Source organism: Bubalus kerabau, chromosome 8 (genome assembly GCF_029407905.1).
Source record: "Bubalus kerabau isolate K-KA32 ecotype Philippines breed swamp buffalo chromosome 8, PCC_UOA_SB_1v2, whole genome shotgun sequence".
In the NCBI taxonomy this organism is placed as follows: Eukaryota; Metazoa; Chordata; class Mammalia; order Artiodactyla; family Bovidae; genus Bubalus; species Bubalus kerabau.
The window spans coordinates 97,264,973-97,281,755 of record NC_073631.1 but is presented as its reverse complement, the minus strand read 5'-3'; the positions used below and the strand labels follow the sequence as shown (position 1 = coordinate 97,281,755).

The following is a 16,783-nucleotide window of genomic DNA, read 5'->3' as shown; positions in this document are numbered from 1 at the left end:
CAAACTCGGGGAGATAGTGAAGGACAGGAAAGCTTGACATGCCACAGTCAAGGGGTCACAAAGAGTCAGACACAGCTGAGTGACTGAACAACAACAAAGTACCAATTTACTGAGAACCCCAATTTTTTTGTTTAGTTATTTGGCTGTGCTGGGTCTTACTTAGTTGCAGCATATGTGATCTAAGTTCCCTGACCAGGGATCAAACCTGGGCCCCCTGCATTGCGGAAGTCCCCGGATGTTTTATATGTAATGGACACAACATTCACATTAACCTTGAAAGCTAGCTTTTAGTGCCTGTTTTATGGAACAGGCCACTAAGACTCAGAGAGGTAAAGTAACTAGCCCAGTGTCACAGAGCAGTGATTTGAGGCCAGAGCTCTCTGATTGCAGAGTTAGAAGGGTTACTTCCTAGGTCTTGGTAGTATTATTTGAACTTACAGTTAACTTTTTTGAGATTTTTTATAAGCTATAAAAAGAAGTATCTTTCATATTTTACCAATGTGATGTGCTTTTTAGGAAAGAACAGCATTGTTTATCACTGCAAAAACAACATGTGTATGTTCATTGTAGAAAATTTGGAAAGTGGGCTTTCCTGGTGGTAAAGAATCCACCTGCCAGTGTAGGTTCAATCCCTGGTTTGGGAACATCCCCTGGAGAAGGAAATGACAACCCACTCCGGTATTCCACAATCAGTCAGTTGTTTTTTTTGTTTTGTTTTTTACTTTAATCATGAAAACTGTTCAGTTTTAGTTTTCGTAGAAAGATCTTTCAAGAGGGAGGGGACATATGTATACCTATGGCTGATTTCATGTTTTTATTTGGCAGAAAGCAACAAAATTCTGTAAAGCAATTGTCCATCAATTTAAAAATAAATTAAAAAAAAACATGGAGAATCAGTCAGTTTTAGTTACAACTGTGTATTCTTTTTTGGAGAAAGATACTATGATAATCAACTGTATATATCAGATTACGTTATATCATAATTTAAGAACATTAAAATGTGGAAAGTATGTATTTGGGAGTTGAGCAAATAGTATGTATGTGTATATATTTTTAATTGAATTAAAGTCATACCTCCTTTTTTCCCTCCACTTTTTCTTTTTGTTAAGTATTCTCCAGTACTATTTTTATGGCTAGTTTATATTTCTTTTCTATGTATGTAATATATTGTATTTAACTGATCTTTGTTATTTAATAGAAGATTTTCCCCTTACTGTTACTAATAGTGCTGTGAGTAAATGTCCTTAAATATTTGTGTACATTTATAATTACTTCTTTAGGATAATTTCTGAGAGGTGAAGTTGTAAGTTCAATAGATATAAATGTATTAAGCCTTTGTACATAATCCTTCAAAAAGCTTAAAACGAATTTATATTCTAGCAATAATGTCACCTATAAGAAAGCCTCTTTTCCCAACACTCTATAGTAAGGTTGGGCATTTGAAACTTTCTGTTGGCTTATTAATTTCTTTGGATAGTAGTCTTTCATGAAATGATGAGAGAAATCACTGTCATAAAGTTTTCACTTGTCAGTGGCAAAATAGACATCTTTTAACTCAGTCTGATTTTGAAAGCTATTGTGTATCTTTTTATTAATATATATACCCTGCAAGAATCTCCTGTGTATTAGTTGTTTATATAGCTGCCACCTTGCCAGAAATGGTCAAGTAAATTGTAGGTGAAGTAGATAATGCAGGTTGTTAAGATAAACTATCATTGCTTTTATTTATTCCTTCAACGTCTATTCAGGGAAGAGCATTTGAAGTTTTTTTGAAGGTCCCCGTGAAAAATAACCTGTGTGTCCTGTGTGTTTTAATTTTAACAGAGGCTAGTATTACTAGCTTGAAACAGGCTGCTTTAGTCAAAGCTCCACTCATTCCAACTCTGAATACAATCGTGCAGTATCTAGACCTCACTCCAAATCAGGAATACTTGTTTGAAAGGATCAAAGGTAATTATTGATTTGAAGGGGGAAAAAAATGAGAGCTGTTTCACTACTTTGAAATTTTACGAATAAAGGTAACATGGGAAAGAAATTTTTTTTCATTATTAAGTATCACTAAGTATGATCTTACTTTATAAATACACATTATGGCTTCATTAAGGCTAATACTTTAACAGATTTGGGTTTTATATTTTATATGCTTAAAAATGATCAAAATAATGTAGTTATCCTTGAATACAGTAATAATTTTGTCCTATATAGGGAAACTTAAATATGAGCTACATGGGTTCACGTGAATATTTCATTCATTTTCTATTCTTACACCACCAAGAATGGATGCCACAATGACATTCTTTAAAATTTTAGTATGCTGATCTTACTTCTTTCAGCTTTTATAGGTCATGTGTAATATGTTGCTTCTTTATATGTGTGTTATAGCCTGATTATTTGGGGAAAATAATCCTGGTTATTTTCCTGGGTTGGGAAGATCCCCTGGAGAAGACAATAGCAACCCACTCCAGTATTCTCGCCTGTAAAATCCCATAGACAGAGGAGCCTGGAGGGCTGCAGTCTGTGAAGTCTCAAAGAGTTAGACATGACTGAGTGACAGAGAGTGTGCACGTATACACACATACACAATCTTCTCAGGAGACTGACTTGAGAATCAGGATATTTAGCCTCCCTGGTACCCCCACATACTCTGTTTATGCCTCCCTACATTTATTTGGATAGACTCTGTAAAATGGTCTCATCACTAAAACAAGTTCTAGAAATATTATTTCACTTTTTAGATTTATCATAAATCTTAATTTATGTTATGTGCTATGTTGCCCCTTCTGTATTCTAGGTTTAGACTAGGGTTCAGGAATAAACATTTATCATGACTTGTTTTTTTGAGTATAATTGCTTTATAATGTTGTGTTAGTTTCCACCATATATATATCCTCCCTTCCCTCCTGAGCCTCCCTCCCACCAGTCCCCCCCAAGTCCCACCCATCTAGGTCGTCACAGAGCACCGAGCTGAGCTCCCTGTGCTGTGCAGCGGCTTCCTGCTAGCTAGCTGTTTGACACATGGTAGTATATGTCAGTGCTACTCTCTCATTCATCCCACCCTCTCCTCCCAAAAACGTTTTGTATAAGGAGAATTCAAACGTACTTAAAACTAGACACAAGAATCTGCTCAGCCTTCTTATACCAGCACCCAGTTCCTCCAGCCATCAGTCCCTGTGCAGCCCTCACCCTTTGCATATGCCCATCTACCTCCTCCCTTCCTGCGTTATTTGAGGCCAGTTCTGTATGTCATCATCAGACTATCTGCAAGGATCTTGATATGTATCTGTAGAAGAGGATAAGGCCTTTTAAAAAGAGAACCACAAACAGTGATCACACCTCATACATTTATATTATGAAAAATAGAGCTTATATACATAGCCAGGTGGCACAGTGATAAAGAATCCGCCTGCCAATGCAGAAAGACCCAGGTTTGATCCCTGGTTCGGGAAGATCCGCTGGAGGAGGAAATGGCAACCCACTCAGTATTCTTGCCTGGAAAATCCCATGGATGAAGAAGTCTGACAGGCTACAGTCCATGGGATTGCAGAGTCGGGCACAACTGAGTGACTAACTCTTCACTTTGCCTCATAGCTAACAAGATATTTATACATCCAAAAAAAGATGTGTGTGTGCACATATATACAGAGTGTGTATACATATATATATATATATATATAAAGTTTTATACGTCAAGTATACAAAAATGTTTAAAAAACAAAGTGAACATTTATATGGGGCTTCCAGATTGAACAATTACCATCCTTTTACAATATTTGATTCTCTCTATATATACATACACACATGCATTTTACATATACACACACACATTTTTTTGCTCTAACATTGTGGACATCATTATTTCTCAGCACATGAGTTCCTAAAAGTAAGAACATTTTACATAACTGTAATACAGTTGTCAGACCTTAAGAATGAATGTTTCTATATCTGATAATCCAGTTTATATTCAGATTTCCCATTTGTCCAGAGACGGTTATATACCCTTTTTTTCCCTAACTGGAATAGTTTATGTTCACACATTACATTGTATTGCTTTCTCTTTTTTTTGTCTCTTTGTCTAAAACAGTTCTGCCAATTCCCCCCCTCCCCACGTGACATTGCCTTTTTTAAGAATCCAGAACAGTAATCTTGTCTTACATTGGATTTATCTTACTCTTTCTTCATGGTGCTATTTAATTTTTTATATCATGTATTTCTTTGTTTGAGTGTTTTGATTGGGTTTTTAAGATAACGTGCTTTCCTTGTTGTAACCCCTTAGCCTGTTTCTCCTTCTTTAGTATACATTCTTCGCTTTTTTAATCTCACCTCTGTTGCTACAGAACTTTCTCAGGGAGGCTGTATGAGCTCGTTTCGATGGAATAGAGGTGGAGACTTTAAAGGTCGCAAGTGGGATACAGACCTGCCCACGGATTCTGCTGTAAGTCTTCAGTTTTATTTTTATTTATTTTATTTTATTTTTATTTTATTATTTATTTTTATTTATTTTTCTCAGTTTGACATTTTTGTTATGGGTTTATTTTTCCATTATAAAATAAGCATTAAAAGAACTTAGAGGGAATTCCCTGGTGGTCCAGTGGTTAGGACTCACTGCTTTCACTGCTGTAAGCCCAGGTTCAATCCCTGGTCAGGGAACTAAGATCCTGCAAGCTGCATGCCGTGGCTGAAAAAGAAAAAAAAAAAAAATTGAAAAAAATGTTTTTAAATAAAAAGACTTTAGAAATTAAGTAGAAATAAAAAATTAAAATTGTACTGGCATCTTAACCCAACCACTATTAATATTTTGATGTATTTTCTTATTTTTTCTTTACTTAGATTGTGCTGTTTTTAATGTTTTTTATCATAGATGTAATTGTAAAATTTGTATCCTGCTTTCTTTCACTTTTCAGTGTTTAAGTATTTGCATTATTACTCACTGTCATTTAACTGACCTTAAAGTTTTGGAAATATGTAGTGGCAGGGGGCGAATTTTTGTTTTTCTATCTTAAATACTGTTGGGAGTAACATAATGCATGTTTCTTTCTAATTTGGGGTTATGACTTTAAGACAGATTCCTAGAAGTAGATTTATGAGATCAAAGACTAAAGTTCTGGGCATTTAAAAGTTTCTCAAAATTATGTTTGTTTTTTTAAAATGACTGTTGCATGTGAAAATGAAGTTTTAAATGCTGATATTCAAGAATTGACTATATGTGTATTTTATCTTCATTTTGCTGTTAATTAACTATATGAGGGTGAATAATCCACTTAACACAAAATTAGGAATGTCTTTTATCTTTTCATTTTATAGATTTCATCTTATAAATATAACCACTTGAAAGCATTTTTGCTAATTCTTTCTCAGGGGAAAAATTTAAAAATTGCAATCATTATAAACAGATGTTTGAAAAGTACCACACATAGGTTTTCATGCTGACTTTGAAAAATTATTTCCTTGTCTTCAGATCATCATGCATGTATTTTGCACCTACCTTGATTCCAGATTACCTCCACATCCTAAATATCCTGATGGAAAAACATTTACTTCTCAGCACTTTGTTCAGACACCAAATAAACCAGGTATAAACAACCTCTCCTAAAAGAATGAGTTGAGCTTTTCACATAAAATAATGTAGTGGAAGCTTTTCATTTGTTTTTTAATGTAGCCTATTTCCTTTACAGATGTGACAAATGAGAATGTTTTCTGCATTTATCAGAGTGCTATCAACCCTCCCCATTATGAGCTAATCTACCAGCGTCATGTCTACAATCTTCCCAAGGTACTTCTATTCAGAAGCAACAGCAGTTGCTATTACTAATGTCATGGGTGACTGACTTTGATATTTCTTTTAAAATTAGATTCTCTTTATGAAATAGGTAAACTTCTTAACTTAGGGGGAAAGTGCTATTTTTATATCCCTTTTTTTTAAATTCTGAAAGTAATATATACTTAAATTTGGAAAAGTATGAAGAAAAGGAAGAAAAATTCATTCCATTACTTAGAGGAAGCTGTTACTATTTGGTGTTTTTGTTTTTTTGTTTTTTTGTTTTTCATTTTGGTTTTCTCTGTACTTTTTTATGGGTTGAAATCATATTATTTGTATAGTTCTATATCCTTTAAAAAATTAACATTATAACATAATTTTCCATGACCTTAAAAGTCTTCATAAAAACACTTTTTAATGACTATTTTAAAACTTCATAATGAAGATATAATTTATGCAACCACTCCCTACAGTTGGACATTTTGGATGTTTCTAATTCTTCATTGTCATAATGCATAAAAGGTTATGCATTTATATGCATTATGCATATAACTTATGCATATATAGCTTATGCATATAACTATGCAAAAACCTTTATGCATATAACTATCTGTATTTTGGATAATTTTTTAGCTCAAAGTCCAAAAGTGGAATTCTAGGTAATAGAATATTTTCAAGGCTGTTAAAATATGTTATCAAATTACTATATGAAAAAATTTATTGTACCAGTTTATACTTCTATCCAGACATTTTACTCTTAATTATAAACATCAGTTCTGTTGATGACCTTTGTGGTTATTTTGTTACCAGCATCTTTACTAAAGAAATTTTATGTAGACTAAATCATAAATTATATTCTTCATTCTGTCAGATACCCAAGAGAGAATATTTCTTTTTTTTTTTTTTAAGTTTAATATTTCAACTTTGTAAGTGTAAATAATTTGGGCCATTTAAAGAAACACTGTCTTTAAAAATCATATATCCTAAAGATATTTTAGTCAAAACAACTTAAATCAGAGTGGACAGGTATAGGTTAATCAGTAAACTGAAAATCTAAATGAGGAGCTATCAGTAGTTTGATTTTAGTGCTAACAAAATACTGCCTTGTCCCTTGTAGATAAAATAAATTTACATTTAATATATTACTTATACTGTATATATCATAATGTATTTTAAAGCGTGATTAAAGATTTTTTAATCTCAACACTTTTGTTTAAACTGTTGATTTTGGGGGTAGTGTTTTGTGTATAGGATATAGGGGTATCAACTTCAGAGTATCTCCCATCCAGTCCTTCCTAAATGCTGCTCCCCTTGTGTGGGAACTTCGCAGTGTGTTTATTTCTGCTTATCTTTCAGGTCTCAACTTAAAAATATCTCTTCTCAGGGAGGCATTGCTTCACTGCTCTGGTTTTTATGTGTTTGTTCCCATGGCACCCTGCACCTCCTCCTCTCTCATAACATTCATTGCACGTTAGTTCTGAGTTTCCTGTCTGCCTTTCCTTCTGCTAGACTTTAAGCTCCTTGATTACATGGATCCTCTCTGTTTTATTCACCACAGAAGTCCCACTTATAGCATAAAAGTAGGCACTTTGTTTAATGAATCAATGAAAGCCTGAATTACATGGAATTCTGAATTAGTAGAATATAAATTGATAGGACCCACACTTACCTCTCAGGCTGAATTTTTGTTCTGGTTTGGTTTAAATCTTGCTGGGTTTTTTTGTCTTTGTTCCAGGGCCGAAATAATATGTTTCATACACTGTTGATGTTCCTCTACATTATAAAAACCAAAGAGTCAGGAATGCTTGGGTAGGTATTTATGCTTTAATACAAGTACTTATTTTATACACTTTTTCTTATGTTCGGATTCTGCAGAAGGCAGCATCATATACTGAAAAGATGTGTGCACTAAACGATACAAGACATGACTTCTAGTACTGGCTCAGCGCTTTTGCTAACGATTTCTGCCATTTTGAGCAAGTCCATTAATTCCTTAAAACCTCCATTTCCCTATTGATAAAAAGGCAATTCGACCACATTATTGGCTTTTACAGTGGTGTCCCCCAGAGGGACAATTCAGATATATCAGGCTCTCGCCACTTTAAAATTAAAAAAACAAACAAACCAACTGGAGTCTTGTTTGTTCAGGCTATCCCATTTCAGACACAGAGCCTTCTACAAAATATTTACACTTCCAAAGAGACTGAGTCAGCACCCATTCCATAATACTGTTAATTGGAATGGAAAAACGGTCAGTTGAAATTATTTACTTTGTGTCGTCTAAATACTTAGTAATGAAGCTCACATACTGTTACAGTAAACTCAAAATTGCTGTCTTGTCATTTTGGTGATTTGAAATTTCAGTGCTTCAAAACAGTATGTGAAGTAAATGGACCCTGGCTAATGCTGGGTAAATCTGGTAATGCACAGGCTGGAAGTCTGAGAATCTGGGTTCTGGGTGCATCTCTGCCTGCACTAAGTAACCTGAGGCTAAAAAAATGAAAAGGGAAGAGCTGAGTAGAAAGCATCAGTCTGTTCAGCTCTGATCTGCATGTTTCTGTTGAGTTCTATGCGTGTCCTATTTAATACAGGTTTAGAACGGCACTGTCCCACACAGCAGCCACCAGCCACATGTGTGTGGCATTGAGCATTTGAAACATGACTAGTCTAGATTGAGATGGGCTGTCAGTGTAAAAGATCCCCTGGAGGAGGAAAGGGCAGCCCACTCCAGTATTCTTGCCTGGGAAATTTCATGGACAGAGGTGCCTGGAGGGCAACAGCAGAGTCAGATGCGACTGAGCACGCACACGCGCTATAGTGTGAACTACATAGACTAGAATTTAAAGACCTAGTATCAAATAATAAAGTAAAATATCTCTTTAATAATTGTGTATATTGATTACATGTTGAAATAATATGTTGGATATACTGAGTTAAATGAAGTATATTATTAAAATTATTTTCACCTGTTTCTTTTTACTGTTTAGTTTTTAAGGTTATATATTATATTTCTGTTGGACAGCACTGCACTGGAGAAAGACAAACTCCTTAATTAAACATATTAGATGCAAAGATTTTTAGGACATAAACTGAAATTTATAAACAGCTTTCTAAGAAATTTATCAGCTTCCTGTAGCATGTATTTTTTTAATGTAAGAAAGATTAAGAAACTCACTTGTCAGACATCTCTGCTACCACGGTTCTTTTTTATTTTTTAATTGTAAAAATAATGCATGCTCAATATAGAAATATTTAAACAATACAGCAGTGTATAAACTAGTAATTGAAAACTCCCCTCTGATCAACTCTCTCTCAGTGCCACTCCTTCAAGGTATCCACTGCGTTATCAGTTGGAGGTGTATGTTTTTCCAGTTACTTTATGGGGAAAGTTGATTCTGTTTTTATTTTTCATTTTATTTAAAAATATATTGTACCCAAACATATTACCTTGTGAACTGCCTTTTAATCTTATGGTGTAGCTTGGATATTTTTCTGTGTCAATAAATAGACTTTTTTCCTAAATTTTCTAGCAGCATTTGGTTATAAATACACATATATTAGAAAGATGGAATGTGCTATGGTTTTGTAATTCTTCATTTAAAAGTGTTTCTGGAAGGCTATTTTGAAGTGGGGAATTAATTTAGCAGTATTTTAAATAGTGAATTTTTTATTTTAATTGAAAATTTATCTTTTCCTCTAAAAATCTAAATTGATAACTGATACAAGCTTGTGTTGAGCGCCATATATAGTTTGTCAGATACATACAAATGTAAAATCTTTAAAGTACTTAGTGGGACAGTGATTTACTCAGAGGCCCAAATAATTGATATAATTCTTAAAGTGCTTATTTTATCTGAATGAGCCCCTTATATGTGGAAACATAAGTGAAACATTTTAGACTAAAATTAATCTGTTTTTTATTTGATTTTTTTAATCCAGGGGAAAAAAACAAATTACTAGCTTTTAAAATATGATTGATCTTTTTAATACATTGTAGAACAACCAAATGTTAAAAACTGCCCTCCTGTGTCATAAAGGAAATAAGCAAGTGGCTCAAATATAGTCCACTTGGAATCATGCCCATAATACAGCAGATTGATACAAATACATTATCAATTCAGTGCCACTTATTTGTGCAGTTACTAGAATGATATGAATGTTTTACTTCCAAGAAGGAAAAAAATCTAGACAGAATTGACTGCACAGTCAAGTGTCCTGTTTAGCAAAAGACACCATAAATAAAGTTTGAAACTAAGCAACAAACTGAGACAAATGCTTAGAGCAAAGCCAAGGTAATATTCATCATACATAAAGAGCATGCACATTAGAAAAGAAAAATACAGAAAATGGTCAAAAACATGAACGAAAGACTTTTTCATAGAAGAGTGTTGTGCAAATGGTTAACAAACATGAAAAAAGGCTTAGTCTCATTTACAAGCAAGCCAGAATTAAATGTTTTCCGTCCCTATCATACTGAAATTTCTCATTTGCCATGTTGTTGAGGGTATGGAGAAAAAACACAGTTGATGAAATTACCCTTTTTGAAGGGCATTTTTGGTACATTTAAAATTTTTTTTATTAAAATGAATACATACTCATAATTTTAAAAGTCACAGTGTGCTAAAATTTCATGACAGAAATAAGGCATTCCCAGTATTCCCCAAGCCCACCTCCCAAAAGCAACCGCTTAAAACTCTTCTAGCTCCAGATGGTAGAGATGTGTAGTTCTCCTTTGACTGTCATCCTGTTAGATGAGTCCTTGTTCTCTTTTGGCCCTCTTCTTCCTCTTACTTTGAATACAGTTGTATTACTCTGTGGAGTAGATTTTTCTTTATATTATGTGCAGTAAGGCTTAATTTAAGCTATATTAGTAATACCCATATTTACTGAAGCATCCCAAATAATTAGAAAACTCCTAAATGAAATCAAATATGTAAAGTTCTCTAAGAGGCCTAGCATCTCTAAATCTCCATTTAAAAAAATTAATTGACACTTTTACTTACTTGCTAAAATTGTCCTGTTAACTCCATCTGTTGTAGTAGTTCTTGAGTTCCTCTGAAAAATTAATTTTCAACACTCCATAAACCATTTGTTCTAAATTTGGGTTTTAAGCACAGGTAAGAAAGTAATAACTGTTACTAGAATCCATCTGATAAACCATGTATAACATAACTGATTGCAGAAAAGCACTAAATGTCAATTAAACTTGTATTCCTTGTAAAGACTCCTGTTATTTGGGGGGAAAAAAAGACCTTAAATGCTTGGCAATCAATTTCACTAATTTTTTTTTTTTTTTTTTCTTTTTTTAGGAGAGTTAATCTTGGCCTCTCTGGTGTGAATATTTTGTGGATTTTTGGAGAGTAGTGGATAATTTAAATCCAAACATTTGGACTTTATTTGACTGAATCAGAAGTTGAATCTAAGCATCTGAGTCACTGCCTCTTCTGAAATAAGATAGTATGTGTATGTTACAGACTCTTTAGATGTAACAGAAAATAGCTAGTGGGAAACATATTCTACACCAAGAAAAATTACCTTCAATTTTTTATCATTTCAGAAAAAACTACAACCCTTCAGATTTTTGTTGACACAAAACAGTGCGTCTTAATTAATTCGAGTCCTTCATTGTAACCACCAAATAAGAATCATTCACCGTACTATTCCCCACAAAAGTGTTTTTTCAATTGAGTTATTTAGTATAAATAATTAAAAAGAAACAAGCAAATTGCTCATTTTTTTTAATGTCTGTATTTCCCCAGTGTTTGGCAAATCAGCCCAAGGCCCAGATTTAAAGAAATGAGATAAACTTCTAAATAATGTTAATTCATGTGTATTTTTTAAATATTATTGAAAGAGATTTGATGGTATTAATGTTTAAAAAGTCAGCTCTCTGAAGTTCACAGTTTTTGAACATGGTTTGAATAATGCTGCATGGTCTTCTCTGTGATGCCCTCGCCCCTTCCACTGCAGTCTTGCCTTACCTCTCTCCTTCCCTGCCCCAGCCAGACTGGCCCTCTCAGTGGCCTCCATGCACTCCCGCTGCCTGAGACATTCCTGCCCTACTCTTGGTCTTTCTGACCCTCCTCAGCACCCTTCTAAGTTCTGCCTAAATGTTGCTTTCCCAAGGGACTATCCCCTCTCCTTCCCCACCACCACCACCCAAGTCCCCCAGACCCTCTGACTGTTATTTCTCCTGGTACCTTTCAACTTAGCTTATCACCAAGAAGTGCTTTGAAAGCACATTTGCACATGCATCTCTTTATGTCTCTTTACACCTGAGCTGTTCCATTACAGCAGCCACCTAAGCTATTAAGCACTTGAAACACACCTTGTCTGATTTGTAATGTGCTGTGAGTGTAAAATTACATCAAAGACTTGATGTGAATAAAAGACCATAAAGTAAACAGAAAAATAAAAAGTCAGCTTGGGTTAAATTTAGCTGATAGAATTAAACTATTTAGGTCTTAGTCAAGAGACTGAAGACATCAAAAAAACAATTGCCTTAGTTTTAATAACTCAGTTTCGCTATTCCCTAATATTGGGTTCCCTTCTTTAAGATCATATTCTATCCTATCTGTTTAAATTTCTTAGATGTGTTCAAAATATCTGGAGAGTAGGAAATTACCAAATTTGTAAGTTTTGCTGGACTCTCCATCTATTTTTTTAAATGTATAAGTAGTATATCTAAGGCTAGCTAGCATCTGTATATGTTTTCTGGGTTGACATATTATTAGAGACTGCTTTACCTGGAAAACCAGTATCTTCTTAAAAACTCCATGTTGGTATTATATATGCTGCTGCTTTTGTATAATTTGTAAATCTTGTTCCTGTTTTTAAAAAGTCAGATGTCCAAAAGAAAGGAGGTTTCTATCTTATAACTGCTTTTGATATGTGCTAAATTTGTTAGGATAAAATACCAATTAAACATGTTAAATATAAGAACATGTTACAATCTAAGTCTACCATTTCAAAAGTTTGTGTATCTACTTCACAATTATAAAAAATAAAAGATAATGTATCATTTCTTATATTAAAGTTTATGTGTCATGCAACATACAGTAAATATTTCACATAAAGTCTAATGGTACACGTTAAAAAAGGAAAGATTTTGTTTCCCTACTAAGGGTGGTATGGGTTACTATACTCTGGGTAGCTTTCATATATTAATTTGTCTTCACAAATGTTTCAGCCAACATATACTTACTCTAGCTTTTATTAAAAATACTTTAATGAATTAGTTTGACTTCATACTTCAAGAAGACACTGCACTGAAAATGTAAATTTTGGGGTACTTCTGTTAAAAATGAGTAAATAATCTTCTTTTCTCTAATTAAATGTTATTTATAGTATATTTCTCACAAATTTTTCTTCATTTGACTCATCCTTATGGGGTCAAATACACTAATCTTATAGATTATGTTCACTATATCATTCTTTCTTCTTTATGAAAATCAGCCTTTTCTTCAGCCAGATTTGTTTTAGAAGCATGTTTAGGTGTTTATAATTTAGTTCCTACTATGACATAAAAATACTGTGTTGCTTGGCTTTCTCAAACGGATACATACTTTAAGCTGATATTTCAGTGGTGAAGACAAGCAGCATGTATATAGTTGGCACTTGTAAACTCAGCTTTGTAAAATATATATATAAATCCTTTGAATGCGGGCATTCCTTAAAGGTCAGGCTTTGGTCCTCTGTCTCACTGTTTATGCTTTTCCTTAAAGGTCTCATTCATTCTATGACTTACTCTGCACTTGATTCCCAAGCTCATCACCAACCATAACTGTCTCTCCTGAGCTCTAGTGTTAAATTTCCTGTGACCTGTCGGGCATTTCCACTTGGATATCCTGCACATTCTTCATGTGTGGCACTGAATTCATATGTACTGAAACAGCTCCCTCTTCTCACATCCCTTTCTCTGTTCATTGTCTACCAGTCGACCATGCTCAAAACTCTGCTTTCATCTTGATTCCTTGAGCTTCCTGGGTCCCCGGTCCAATCAGGCAGCAATCTGATCCATTCTTTCTTAACAATGTCTCTTGCAGCCGTCCCTTTCCATCTCTGCTGCCACTATGCTCATTTATATCCTTATCAACTCGCATAGGACTACTACAACAGCCTAATTAATCTCACAGCTTCCTAATTGTTGCCATGCTTCCAGATTTTCCAGTTTATCCTGCACGTCCCCTTCAAATTCATCTTCCTAAAACACTTGTTTGATCTGTTTCGTTCTGGTAAATTGCTTGGCCTGACATTTAAAGCCCTCCACAATATGGCCCCAGGCTAGCCTTATCCACCTGGATCCTTGGCTTTAGCCAGTGTAGGCTGCTCCTTACTGGGCTCTCTGCATATGTACCTCCTCTTCCTGATCTCTGGGGATGTCTCCTCCCCCTCTGCCCTTCCCTTAAAACTTTGCTCTAATTAAACCCACTATTTTGGGGAGTTGATCCTGACCACTGCACATGGAACTGATTTCTCCTCCAAAGTGATTAGGCCTTTCCCCCTTTTTCGGCACTCAGCAGCCATATGAGTGAATCCAGAAGTGACGTATAGTCTTGGCGGGTTCTCATAGCTTGTCTCATTCTCATGAAAGACTAGTGTTCTACTGGTCTGAGCTGTGCTGCTGTTCAGGAAGAGTTTGACGATGGCTAAAGCTACCTTTTGGGAAAGGCTTGAGTTCTTTTCAAAGGATATCTTTTGAGCAGCAAGGAGCACTGGCTTTCCTTTTGCAGCTAGACTGTAGCCTGCTAGGCTCTTCTGTCCATGGAATTCTCCAGGCAGGAATACTGGAGTGGGTTGCCATTTTCTTCTCCAAGGGATCTTCCTGACCCAGGGATTAAACCCTCGGTCTTCTGCATTGCAGGTGGACTCTTAACCATTTAAGCCACCAGGGAAGCCTGTAACACTAAGAAGGAGGAAACATTTCCCAGGCCTGAAGAGCTGCAGCGGGGACACTGCCTCAAAAGTATAAGCGTTAGGAAAATACACAGCCAATTCCTTGTACTCTTGGGGATCTTCCTTAATGACCTGGGGTGAGGTTGATGGACTTAGCAGCAGCACATTGGCCCAGATGCTACAGGGTCCACTGTGAGGAGCTGGGAGAGGTCAGCTGGCCCAACCATCTGTCCAGGTGGCTTCAGTCACAGCACTCCCCAGGTTATAGATACAGCCAAGCAGCAGAGGGCTGGGATCTCTAGCAAAAAGCCTTTTGGGAAGGATCTGGGAGGGGGCGGGGGGAACGGGTGGTTTTCTGGCCACTTGGAGTGAGAGCAGTTTGCACAATCAGCACCTGTGCTTCTTAGGCCCCAGTGACATTGCCACGTCTCGCTGTGTATGCAAGTGGCTTTGTGCTGAGACTGCAGGATTGTTAGGCATTAGCTCTGAGCCACGTCTCTAATTTGATCCCTGAATGGTCATCAGTAATTTCATTTCCACACCGAATGAACTGCACTGGCCCGGGGAATAGGTTATGGATTCTATGGAGGGTGGCACCTCAGTCAGCCTTAGGAAGAAGAGTCCAGTATGGCAGGATAGGTATGGAGAACAACCTCATGTGTGCCCAGAATCCTGTTTACCCAGGACAGCAGTGACCCCAGAGATACTCCACAGCAAAGTCAACATGCAAACAATCTCAGCCACTGCTAAGGGTGAAATGTAGTTATAACTAAATCCTTTCATGCCCCCAAAGCAAATTGAATATTCCACAGTTCATCTGGCTAGAAGAGCCACTGGCTTGAACCAGCTGAGACTTGGGAGGACTGAGCTCTGTCACTGTTGGGGCAGGGCAGTTAACCTTTTACACTGATTTTTGGGCATAAGAAAGATACTCATACCTCAGTGATCATTGAGAAGCTGAATGAAAATAATGGATGACAGTGTGCTTTAGGGTAAGGGGAAAAATGGACTTAAAAAGTCTTTCAGGGGACTTCCCTGGTGGTCCAGTGGCTGAGACTCCATGCTCCCAATAAAGGGAGCCCGAGTTCAATCCCTGGTCAGGGCACTAGATCCCACATGCTGCAATGAAGATAGAAGATCCCACATTCCTCAACTAAGACCTGGCATGGCCAAATAAGTTTGTTTGTTTTTTTTTTTAATAAAAAAGTCTTTCAGAATAACGTTAATATAAAACTAGGAAATGGCTCTTTTGGCATTGTAAAGCAAGCCTCTCATTCTTGGACTGTGCTGAGATGTATATAGATCTTCATGCCTTGACACACTCACACCCACCCCTACTCTCCTAGCCCAGCCGTATCTGCCTCCTGCTTCCTATTTTCTTCCCTGACCCCAGACCTGGCCATTCCCCAATCAGAGACAGTACTGCCCTTGTATCTTGAAGGCCGGGCTTTCTGGTCTACCAAGAAAATACTGTCTCCCTCCTTTACCATTTCCAAACTAGAAGGAAAAAATAACAACCCTGAATCAGACTCTGCTTTCATGAACTGCATCCCACAGGAGGAAAGTCAGAAGGTGGCAATCTGCTCTGTTGGGGGCAAAACTTGTTTTTTCAGGAGTCAAAGCCAGGCATGATTCTTCCTCAAATACATGGTGTGTAGACTGGAACCAGGAGCTCTGTGATAGTTTTGGCCGGGAATACAGGCATTAACTGGCTGAGCTGCAACTCCAAAAAAAAGCCCCTTTTGTTCCTAATGGGGAGGGTATCATCCACTGGACACCCTGAGGGGCAGAGGAGTAGTCCCATTAACTTGTCAAAATGAGACTTGGCATAAGGGAGTACGTACTAAAGCCATCAGTCCCCAGACCTGGTGGTTTGAAAAGGTGTTTTACGGCTTCCATCTCAAGTTAGTTAACCAACATTAAAAATAAATTCACTACAATGCTCTGCTTCCAGTTAAATGCTCTGCATGAATTCTTTAAAGTTTTTCTATGCCATCTTGAGAATTCCTGGAGTTCACTGCCTTAAAGTGGTGGTTAGACTCCACTTAGACCAAGTGCCTTGGATAGAACCTGGAGGCAAAGTCCACATCCTAAAATACAGTGTCTCTTCAATAAAACACTAGGTGTTTTTTT

The 16,783-nt window shown here is 36.2% G+C and overlaps 1 protein-coding gene across 6 annotated transcripts in view; it reads left to right on the top strand.

Moving 5' to 3' along the window:
* Positions 1–12,769, top strand: part of TMEM209 (transmembrane protein 209) — a 36,441-nt gene extending 23,672 nt beyond the window's left edge. For 2 of the 6 annotated variants that reach the window (XM_055590916.1, XM_055590917.1), the window contains 6 exons: positions 1,825–1,950; positions 4,335–4,432; positions 5,456–5,570; positions 5,673–5,770; positions 7,491–7,564; positions 11,065–12,769. In XM_055590916.1, the coding sequence (XP_055446891.1) occupies positions 1,825–1,950; positions 4,335–4,432; positions 5,456–5,570; positions 5,673–5,770; positions 7,491–7,564; positions 11,065–11,119 (566 nt within the window). In that variant the 3' untranslated portion in view covers positions 11,120–12,769. The other 4 variants (XM_055590913.1, XM_055590912.1, XM_055590914.1 and 1 more) reach the window with 3 other exon arrangements.
* The last annotated feature ends 4,014 nt before the right edge of the window (positions 12,770–16,783 follow it).